General features: G+C 41.6%; 1 protein-coding gene across 1 annotated transcript in view; it reads right to left on the bottom strand.

Annotated features, from left to right (window-relative positions):
- The window catches only part of LOC119414301 (contactin-associated protein-like 4), a 152,921-nt gene that overhangs the window by 21,307 nt on the left and 119,565 nt on the right, over positions 1 to 12,049 (bottom strand). Inside the window, exon 17 of the mRNA XM_037681396.1 lies at positions 9,328 to 9,546. Coding sequence (XP_037537324.1) covers positions 9,328 to 9,546 — 219 coding nt within the window. The remainder of the gene's footprint in view (positions 1 to 9,327; positions 9,547 to 12,049) is intronic.

The raw sequence follows: 12,049 nt of genomic DNA, 5'->3' as shown, positions 1-12,049 counted from the left end.
GGGCAGGTTGAAGGGAGGTGGCCTGCCTGATGTTGGGGGGCAGGTTGTTCCAGAGTTTGGGGCTCATGACTGAAAAAGCCCTATCTCCTAGAAAATGAGCTTCAGTCTTGATTTTGGAACGGCCAAAAGCAGCTGATCGGATGATCTCAGAGCCCGAGAGGGAACGTAAGGTTCCAGAAGCTCAGAGAGGTGAAGGGGTGCGAGGCCATTTAGGCACTTGAAGGTCAACAGAAGAATTTTAAAGACTATCCTGGTACGAACAGGGAGCCAGTGAAGGGAGGACAGAACTGGAGTGATATGTTCAGACCTACGAGTTCCGGTTAAAAGCCGAGCAGCAGCATTCTGGACGAGCTGAAGACGTGAGATGGAGGCCTGGCTGATCCCAGCATACAGTGCGTTGCAATAGTCCAATCGGGACAACACTGGCTTGAGCTTAGCTACCTGTCTGAGTTGGAAGAAGCTGTTCTGCAGAACAGAGTTGATTTGTTTGTCAAACTTGAAGTCAGAGTCTAAAACCCAGTCTGTGCTGATTTTAGCTCGACTCTTCAAAGAGCATCTTTTTGCCAGTATTTGTGTATTTGTTATATTTTGGTGGCCTGCGTTCCTTGTTTGGTTGGTTTTCTGTGTTTGGTCTCAGTTTCGACCATCACTTCATTTTTCTCAGTACTTTCCTTCAGTGCAGCTCCTGCTCCTCGGTCCTGCCCCGCCCACTCACACCTGCTCACCTGTTTCCCATCTCCTCACCAGCCTCAGCCCATTTACTCCATCCTCTCACCAGTTCACGATCGTGTACGTTCACCATGTTACCGTTGTTTTGGTTGGAAGTTGTTTGTTGCCAGATCAGCCTTTTGTTTTTAAATTAAGAGAGGTTTTTAGTTGTTTTCTACTCGAGTTCCTTCTGCGTACATATGCACTTCCTGGTTTCTAATGACCTGAACACGACACTTCTACCTGATTTTATTAAACTGGTAAAGTTCTGACTGCAGCAACGGGCTGATTCAAGATATCCCATGCTGTTAAAAAGTCAGTCAAAATCCCTAAACTTTATTCAGATTTGTTCTGATTCACATCTTTAAAAAATGTTCAACGTTTTACAAAAGTGATGTTTATAAAAAGACTTATTCATCGCTGGCTTTAAAGTTTACGTCTTTCACTGGATGAAGCTCTTGTTTAACAGAACTGATCCTGATTTATGCTTGTGGGCACACTTCCAAAGAAAACTTAAACCTCTGAATCATTCTGCAGTAATAGTGCGATTGAGATACAGATGAATACGTGATTACATCTGCATAACACTCTGCGCTGAGCAGAGTCACCGTTTATCGTTCGGCGCATTAACGCCGGTTTATTAATAAAGAACAACATGCTCCTGATTGTGTTGTGTCAGGGAGAGGCGTCGAAGGAGGTTTTGTGTTCTTTGTAGCTTGAATAATTTACGAGCGGTAACAGAGAGACGGGCGGTTTATAGAGGAGAGCCTGACGGTGATTTATCGGTGTGAAAAGCTGCTGCAGAAGAAAAGAAGGCTGTCATCTTCAGCCGCTGAGAGCAAACGAACGGCTGCTTTGTGAGTTTCGAGCCTAATAAGAGGTACAGTGCGTGATCGCAGCTGAAAGGTGGTCGTGACTGAGCCACGAGAACAACAAAGTCCCATCTGGAGACGACGTTCAAAAAGAGACTATGATCTTATTTCAGTGCTTGTCTGTCTGCAAATGTTTAGTAAACTTAGCTCAAAAGGTTTTACGCTGCACCCTGAGAAACGTTTGGCATTTTCCTCATGATTTTAGGAACAAATTAATCTTCGGAGATGATCTAATTTTTTTATTTGATGTCAAACTTATTCTTTCAGAAGGTTGATCATTTTACATCTCTGCTGAAAAAATGGTTCCCTTTAGTTCTAGTTGAGCAGAATAAATTGGCTTTAATTGTTTTATTAATGTTTCCATTAGTTGATTCTGTTTTAATGGTTTAATGGAAATTACAGCAGATTTATATACATATTTATATTTAGCCAGCTTGTGTGTTTAGGCTAGGCCTGTCGCGATAAACGATAAATCAATTAATCGCATGATAAATGAAAATTATCGACCTCATTTTCATTTATCGGCTTTATCGTTTCTTCGTGTCTCTCTTTCTACTGAAGACACTGGATGACTAAAGACTCAACTCCGGTGCTCTTCACTGACCCCTCTCTTTCTCTTTAAAATATGTTTTAACCGTCTAAAATCGTGTTTTTGGATCATTAAAAGTGGCTAAACTGAGAAGCTAAGCTACGAGCTAAGCTAACAGGCTGACCTCAGGAAAAAACCTCTGTCTTATCGAAATTCCAAAATTCACGGTTGAAACCCGTGCCTTCGTGTAAAAAATGTGTTTATCTCTTCAAAAATAAGCTGAGAACTTGTTTACTGTTTTTTTTTATTAAAAGCTTAGTGTGAAAAATGCTAAAGAGCTCAAATCACATTGAGCGTCCGCCCTTTTGAGAACTGAAAAACAAAAATGGAGAAACAGCCCATGTCATGTCAAAGGGCCTCCCTCCCATTTTTCTTAAAGAGACACGCAGCTTGCTCCCTCACTATCCATCTTTGGGTTCAAATGGTCTTATGCTGCCATCCAGTGGTCAAAAAAGTTTCTACACACAAAATTAACAATTTATTTCTGAAATTTTACAACAATTACTAATTATTGTCAAATTTCAAACAATATTATCACAATAATTTTTGAGACAATCGCCCAGCAAAATGTGTTATTGTGACAGGCCTAGTTTAGGCAGAAATAATTGTTTTATTTTAGAAGCTCACTGCCAGGTTTGAATAGAACAGCACATTTACAATTATTAAGGGGACACGGTGGCGCAGTTTGTAGAGCTGATGTCTCTCAGCGAGAAGGTCGCCGATTCAAATCCCAGCCCAGGACTTTCTGGGTGGAGTTTGCATGTTCTCTCCGTGCATGCGTGGGTTTTCTCCGAGTGCTCCGGTTTCTTTTCAGACCAAAAACATGCATGTTAGACTGTAACTCTAAATTGTCTCTAGGTGAGAGAGAAAGAGTGAATGGTTGTTTGTCTTGTTTGTCTCTATGTGTCCCTGTGATGGACTGGAGACCTGTCCAGGGTGTCCCCAGCCTCTCGCAGTGACTGCTGGATATGGGCACCAGTGACACCCGCGACCCGAAAAGTAATAATGGATGGATGGATGTTAGGGTGGCTGCCAAGGTGGGTACAGACAGACCTGCGGCTGACATCTTCTTTTCTTATACAAATATTTTGGGTACGAAATGACCTAAGCTGCAAAACTACAGTTTGGTGGAGGAATGAACTGATCTTGAGCCTATTCTTATAGACAGGGTGTGGTTACTTTGGTTAGCTCTCCAGATGTGCACTAAAGGAAAAGGTTTTGTATTTTTACAACGTGTAAATACTCCAATCAGCCATAACACGACGGACCTCAGAAAGCAGAGTGAAACGGATCATCTTAGGTTCTACAACAGACACCGACATCCTGATCTGACTGATCAGTGAATATGTGGACCTCACCGTCCAGGTTTATTTATGAGTGAACTTTGTCCCGCCTGTGGCTGATCGCAGCTACTGCTTAAAACAAACTGGTTTTAAATGCTTATAGTTTCCGCACAAACAAAGTCAAAACCAAAAGCATAATTAAAACCAAATTTTAAAAGCTTTTTCACCTGCCAGGGGGTAAGTGTTAACAACGGTTTGTTTTTAGGTTGTTACATTAAAAATTAAAAAAATGTTGATGAGACTTCATGCACATGTTGTAAAAGGAAACTGATTTCAGGTTTCCAGTGATGAGCAGAAAACCTACAAATCCTTGTTGAAGATGTTTGGTCTACAAGCAGCAGCCGAGGTTAATCAGTAAAAAACAACTTGACACAAGCAAAACTAAACTGAAGAGTTTCTTCTAAACCTTTGTAAGTAAAGTTATTTCTAACATCCAGCGCTGTGTGCACTTTGAGCTGCTGTGCACGGGTTTTAAACAACAGAAACAGCATAATGTGGATTATAAATCCATGCAGGGCAATAAGACAGCTTATTACTCAAAACAATAGATTCCGCTGCTGCATAAAACACGGCAGGATTACAGAGTAGAAATACAGCCAGCGCTGAAATAACGCATGTGAATTTACACAAACCAGCACGGCAGCTTATAATTCAAACAATGGACCGGTTTGCTTCACAAATCAAGTCTTGTAAATACAGCGGCTGCTCTGAACTGCTGAGTTAATTTAAAGGCGAGCGCTGCAGAGGCAGAACGCACATAACTCTACATTTTGATTTGCATGTTTTATGACTGTGGGGCGCTTCGTCGTGACTTGTGAACGATTTCTGGCGCAGCGGGCAAGCGTTGCTGAAAACTTTAAAACGCTTTTTAAAAATCTAAACACTTTTATTGGTGTCCTCTAAATCAACAGAACAGAAGCAGATGAACCATTTTTGTTTTAAAGTCAGAAATGGGATTCAGAGAGTTGGGAGTTTCTCCTCAGAGTGAGGCCTCGATTCATTTATATGCTGATGACACTGTTTTATACACTTTTGGTTCTACTCTGGATGAGGTTGTAAAGTCCAGATTGTGGTTTTCTTGAAATCCAGCAGATCTTTTCTGACTTAAATTTGTCCTTAAATGCCAAAAAAACTAAATGTATGTGATTCGGTCATGGAGGAGGAACCATACCCACCTCAATGGACTTCACAACTGTAAACAGTGACATTATAGAAGAGGTAACGGTTTATAAATATTTGGGACTTTGTATCGATGGTGCTCTGTCCTTTTCACATCATGTTAATGTTTTGTAATCCAAGGTTAAAGTGAGACTTGGTTATCTATATAGAAATCTATCTTTGTTTAGATTAGCTGTGAAATGCACCGTTGTTGAAAAAACATTCTACCTCTGCTGGGTGATGGAGACATAATTTACAGACATGCGTGTAAGGGTGTCCTTCGTAAGCTGGACACAACTGAGCACTCTGCTGTTCTGTTTGTTACAAACGCTCCTTATAGAACATCATCATCATCACCTCTACGCTCATGTGTCCTTCTTTACATACTCGTCATGAAATTCATTGGTTTACCATCATTTATAAAGACGCTGCTGGGTTATCCATTTATCCATCATTATCTTTACCCGCTTCTTTCTTTTTGGGTCGTGGGGGTCACTGGTGCCCATGTCCAGACATCACTGTGTGAGAGGCGGGGGACACCCATGACAGGTCTCCAGTCCATCACAGGGACACATAGAGACAAACGGCAGCACGGAGAGAACATGCAAACTCCACCCAGAAAGGCCCCGGACCGGGATTTGAACTGGGGTAACCTGCTCTCTGAGAGGCAGCAGCTCTACCAACTGCGCCACCGTGCTGCCCTTGTTGGGTTATTCATCTCCATATTTAACTGATCTAGCACCGGTTTCAAAGTATAACAGCCGATCCTCTCAGTATTTGTGGTTAACAACTCTATAAAGATCAAGTCTCGCTTTGGTTTTGCTGCTCCATCAGACTGGAAGCTCTGGGTCCGACCGCCCTTGTCTCAGTTTCTACTGTACGTGTGGGTGCTTATTATTGTTGTCGTTTAACTTCGACAGTGAACTGTTAATGTAATTTCCTCGTTTGTTACGGACTAGTGTATTTTATAGTTTTGCTCAACTGTATCGTTTCCCTTCTCTTGACCCTACGTGTACGTGTTGGTGCTGCCAGGACAGCTCAGAATCTGTTCTATGAAGGACAGAGACCAGAAAGACTGGATCTAATGACAGCAGGTGTCCTTGAAGGAATGCATTCCTGCCCGCCATCTTGCACACCAAAGACTTTACTGAAGATCTTTTACAATTCGTTTGCACTCAAAGACTGCGAAGGAGATGACTCTCAGCTACTACCATCCCAAATCTCCCCTCAATATCTTTAAAACTGACTGAGTGTAGTCCTTTGTTGATTAGATGTAGTGGACATTTTAAGATGAGTTAACTGTAAAAATGAATCCAATGATTTCTTTAAGTGTCATTAGAATCCAGCCATTCATGACTTTCTAACAGACAAACACACAAATACAAGAACATACACGATCACCCGCCTTCCATGGTGTAAGTGACACCTACTGGCTTCAGTTATCAAACCAAACTCTTATATTTCTGGATTCCCGGCCACTCGCGGTGTTTTTGCTCCTATTTAACTTTTTTAAACACATAATTTCCACTCGGTGTTTAGTTCCTCTCATTCTGACACAAATCTATAGTTGACAAATCATGAAACGTGGATTTACATTGATTTTCAGACGTCTGCTTGCATTATTTTACTATTTTAATGTCTATTTGTCCACCTTCTGGAGATGAAGCCTGACAATAAAAAATATTTTTTTTTTCTCGTCATAGATTTATAAAGAAACCCTGAGATTGAACAGAGCATTAAAGTTAACAGATGAAGTTGAGATGAACAAGGCTGCAGTATTGATGAAGTTTGTTGGTGTTTAATTACTTGAACGTCCGGCGAATCGTTTCCACTTCAGAGTTAATTACAGGATTTAAAGGCTGGTTCAGGAAATCACACCAGACTGTGCGTGAGTGCAGCTGCATGCTAACTTACCTGCTGTGATTATTGTTCAGTGGTCAGAAACCGGCCTCAGCACTTTCATTTTCAATAATGCTGAGGTGCGCGTGGCGTCGCTCCAAAAACCCGTTCAGCACTTTGGGTCAGGAGAACAAACAAAGCTGTGGCTCCTTTAAAGAAGGTTTGAAGGAGTTTATCCTGTAGGGCTGAGAACTCAGAAGCTTTTTGTTCTGAAAGTAGGTTTAAGATGATTTGTACAATCAGACAGGATTTAACTGATGTCAGAGCAGCATGTTGATGGCCTGCTTCATCTCTACTTGTTTTTGTTTTCCACTCATGCTTGGCTGAAACCGTTGACTTTAGCTGATTGAGCTAACACGTTCTCACGTTTTCACATTACTAATTACTTATTGATGAAAATAGTAATGATCATATTGACCAAAATATAAGGTAATATTTAACAAGGGTTAATGTAAAGTCTTTTTGGTAAAAGTCAAAGAAGAGTACCCAGGGGAGGCCACGCATAGTCTGTATGGTTTACCCAAAATTCAGTGAGTCCCAAACAGGACTCCAGTCAGCCATCAGGTGAAAAAGGAGGAAACCAGACCCAGACCAGTGGTCATTCCGTATGTTGCAGGAGTTTCAGAGAAACTGTGATGTTTATTTTCCAAACATAACGTCCCAGTGGCTTTTAAACTCCAAAATACTTCACGGCAAAGACTGGTCCATCCCAAAGATCCAGTTCCCCAGTGCAAACAGAGTAGTATTGTGTATGTTGTGCCCGGAGGGCTGTGATCAGTCTTACATTGAGGAAACTAAACAGTGACTGGCCAAAAGGATGGACCAGCACAGAAGAGTAGAGCTGTCATTTCTAACCTGAACCCGGATTAGGGCTGAGCCATAATAATGTGCTTAATGTGCGAGCTGGGTCAGTGTTGGGCTTTTGATTGCGTCAGCGGACACACGCAGCCGACGATACAATTATATGGCAACATGGCTTGCCATACATTCACCTGTTGCATGCAGCCATTTGACCGTGCGCTGACCGACCTTGAAAGAGGTAAAAAAAAAAGTTCAGTTAAGCTTCAGCTGGGACTACTGCCAGGCAGTGATCCATCAAAGGGAAATGGATGTTCATTCAGCTGCTGCACTCAGCGGACGCACGCGACCGACATGTCAGAGCATGGTCCGTGTCTGAATAATGCAGAATGCAGGCAGAAGCAGAGATTTAATGCACTTTGATGGCCATGAGGACAAACACCCCCTCAGCTCCGTTCTGCCCCTTTTATTCAGCCGCATACATCCGCCGTTAATAACTATATAAGCAGTCAAAGCTTAATAAAAAATGTCGGGGTGGGGGTGGGGGGGTGTCGGATTAGTAATTACTGTTAATTCGTCAGGTTTGGAAATGATGGCTAAGGGCTGGGGCCGGGTCGGGTTGAATTTTTTGGGCCTGATTGCAACTCTACAGAAGAGCATCATCATCAGGCCAGGACTCTGTGGTCCACACTCATCTCCAGACCAGCCTCCAGACCAGACTCGTTCAAGGATGAAGATGTTCACATCCTTGATAGAGAGGAACGATGGTTTGAGAGAGGAGTGAAGGAAGCCATCTTTGTGAAACCGTCCATCATTAAACGAGGCGGAGGCCTCTGTGTTCGACTGTCCCCCTCTTACAATGCTGTTATTGCTAGTATCACTCAGCCCCCTGTGAATATCAAGCGGTCATCAGGGCACTAACAACACTGTTGACTGATGGTCCTCCTTTATCATGTGAACAACTAGTCCTGGCTGTCACCAACAAACTGGTTGAGCCAATATGAGAAGGTGCTATTTATAAGACTGAGTTTGTTGCAGCTCCTCAGACTGAAGAAGTTTTTTTGGATAAAAGATGAAACGTTTCAACAAGAAGAAACTGTCCAGAGGACCTGACTTTACTTTGTTAGATCAAAGAAAAGTAGCCTTGTGTTAAAAAACAAAAGCACAAAAGAAGAGTCAAATATTTTGCTTTTCAAATGATTAAAACACAGAAACCCATTAAAAAATAGTTCAATAGAATACTATAAAAAATAGAAAACAACAGTTTCATGCTTTTTAGTAGGACATAGGAGGCTTGGTTATGTAACCTGCACATGCACATGCACATGAAACTACATGCCCCTCACAACAGAGAGTCATCAGGTTCTCTGTTGTCTGGCTCAGAAGAGATGTTTAGACGACATGAAGGGGACCGGACGGGCTTCATGCTGCACTGTAGATTTTTGAAAGTTGAAATTTGAGACCCCCTCCTCTGTTTAAACTTGTTTATTCAACTAACTTTACAGTTGTCGTTTGACGTAAATGTCTTCTTTTGCGCTCCCATCCCCTGTCTTTTCTGTCCAAAATATGAACATTTCTGTCCTCAAACAATGTCCTTTACTTTTGTTTTATAGCTTTTTTTATTAATATAATCCTGGATGACTGAGAATCTACACCGGCATAAGAGACTTAAACTAACTAAAATATAAAATGACAGTTCTTTAACGGGCAGCTGTTAATACGTGACATCTGATCTGATACATGAGAGACAGGAAAAAACTAAAGGGGGGTTAGACTTTCATTAAACTTCACATTTCAGAAATACTGAACTGATCTGGTTCCCTGGAGAACAAAGAAACTGTCAGAGAATGTAATCTGTGCGTGTGATGTTTGCCAAGGAACCATCTGGTTTGTTTTCTTTGTCCAAGAGTGATATATGAAACACAGAAGCCAGAGCGAATTGAAACAAAGACGTTCCTACCTATGAACAGCTGGCTGTTGAGCTGTAAGTGAATGTGTCCGTCAGCAGGAGCTTCCTGCGTCGCGACGGGAAGTTCATCCACTCGTAGAGACGCTTCCTTGATGTTCCGCTCGGCTCGCACTCGATGCCACCGGTTGTCATTTAGCGGAACGTTGGAGTCCACGCGAACCTGCAGCGGGCCGTTACCGACATCGAAGGAAAAAACGACCCGGGTGGAAGCTGAGAGAAACCACAAGAAACACAAACGGCAGGGGCTTTACTGAGACAGTGGAGGAGATGTGAACAGTTTGTGCTTTGTCATGCTAAGACGAAGGCAGGCTGGTGAAAATACTCAGAGTGGACTAAACACAAAGGATCCAACGCCACCGAGAAAATACTGAACCTGACGTGAATACATCGTACACCGACTGAGCAGAAACCAGGGGGCTCAGGCAAAATGTCACATTTTACAAAAGTTTAAATTCAGTTCTTCTGGTGGTTCATGAGACTTTTTGCACAACACACACAGTTAAAAACATCATCGCCCCCTTCACCTTGAGGTAGCAGGTGATAATTAGCACACAAGTTGATGTAGGAACAAAACTGGTTCCATTTAGTGATAAAATATAACATTTTCTCTAATTACAACATTTGACTGAAGCATGAAATATAATGTTGGTTAAATATAATAATGAGTACCGCATATATTATACCCCTGTCTACAAACTGTTACACAGTAATCTGTACCGAATTATCAAGCTCTGCGTAGAGTCAATCCCAGGTGCAGACAGGCACGGGGAACTCAAGGGTAAAATAAATAATAACTATTTATTTTAGAATAAATAAAACAAAAGCTGTTGTGGCAGCAAAACTTACATAAAACACAGAATCAGGGAGACATGGAGGAAACAGAACACGACTATGAGAAGCACAATCCACGGACGAGGGACAACCAGAAAAAGACGTAATTTAAAACCTAAACTAACGGTAGGGCATGACAAACACCTGTGGAGGATAATCAGGTGCAGGTGAGAGTGGGAGGAGCAGGAGCTGGCAACAAGAGGAGAGGAGGAGCAGAAGCTGGCAACAAGAGGAGAGGAGGAGCAGGAGCTGGCAACAAGAGGAGAGGAGGAGCAGGAGCTGGCAACAAGAGGAGAGAAACACTGGGGCAGCTGGAAGTCAAGTCAAGCTAACTTTATTTGTACATTTAAAACAACATCTGTTACCAAAGTGCTTAATAATAAAAATCAATGGGAGTAATTTAATAAATAATAATAATAATAATATAAAAAATTAATTCAAAGCATCAAAATAAAAAAATAAAAACAGAATGAAATACTAAAATCACACGGTGTTAAATGTCAGTGAAAACAGGTGTGATTTTAGGAGAGATTTAAAAACAGGAAGTGGTCTGTCTGATGTTGGGGGGCAGATTGTTCCAAAGCTTAGGGCCCACGACTGAAAAGGCCCGATCTCCTCTGAGCTTCAACCAAAAGCAGCTGATCAGATGATCTCAGCACCCGAGAAGGAACATAATGAGGTAGGTCAGAGATATATGAGGTTGCAAGAACATTTAGGCATTTAAAGGTCAACAGGAGAATTTAAAAATATATTCTGAAACGTACAGAGAGTCAGTGAAGGGAGGACAGAACTGGTGAGATATGATCATCATCATCATCATCATAGCAGTAAAAGTGCTATGATGATGATGATGCTATGCTTTAGCATCTCTTCTGCTAAGTGGAAACACAGGAAAAACAGACAGAGAACTAAATAAGAATATTTACAAGTAGACAATATATGTGTTTTGTGGTGCGTTTGACCTTGATTTTTGACCTTGCCCGTATAGTTGGTGGGGGGAGGGGGGATGAAAAACTTATGCAACACTCCGTCTACATGAGTGTATGTATGAAGTTTGTTAGATTATCTTGAGCAGATCAGAAGTTATGGACAGGACAAGAGAAAGTTTATAGAGACCAAACCATAATTCATCAACAGCATATAAAAAAATTAAATTAAATTAAATAAAAAAAAAAAAAAAATCATATTTTTGGAGTACATAACATAACTTTGTTACACTAATTTCTAGCATTCCACAAATGTAGTGGAGTAAATTCTGTCATAATGCGACCGTTTCAACAGAGTTTCCTCTAGATAACTTGCCATGGAGGGGGGGCTCATCTCGTCTGTGATTTTTGCTGAATGATGTTGAGACAGAGGCACGTCTGAGCTGTGCGCTGTTTGTACCGGCAGTTTTCGAGTGGGGTGTGAGGGAAGACATCTTTAGCTTTAGCTAGCGCACATGCCACTAGCTTAGCGCTACGTAAGTCCCAACGGTTCGGTTCGGTTATCGCAGACTCGCTCTATCGTGGGTTTTTTCAAAATAAGATTGAACATGACACACAATTCGCTGATTGATGGATGAGATGCACTATCGACAGGGAATTTTTATTTAAAAAAAAAAATTATCCTGCACCTGCTGCACCTTTGTGCAGCCCACAGCTGCAAGATAAACTTCCTGCTGCAGCTGTTCAGCTTTCAGAGCGGAGAAGTGGGCGTGGCCAAGAGCAGGGAGCTGAAATCATGACATTCTGTGATCTTTTTGAGCTTTAGAGTTTAAAAACATTGTTTAGAATATTGCAAGAGTGTGGGAAGCATTTAAAACGTATTTATAAATAAAATAAACTACTACTTACTACTTGTACTACTTTTCCTACTTCGCGGTTTTTCACTTATTGCGGGT

Source organism: Nematolebias whitei, chromosome 9 (assembly GCF_014905685.2).
Source record: "Nematolebias whitei isolate Nwh7 chromosome 9, NemWhi1, whole genome shotgun sequence".
Taxonomy (NCBI): domain Eukaryota; kingdom Metazoa; phylum Chordata; class Actinopteri; order Cyprinodontiformes; family Rivulidae; genus Nematolebias; species Nematolebias whitei.
Note: the sequence above shows the minus strand (reverse complement) of the source record. Positions and strands in the feature narration are given on the sequence as shown.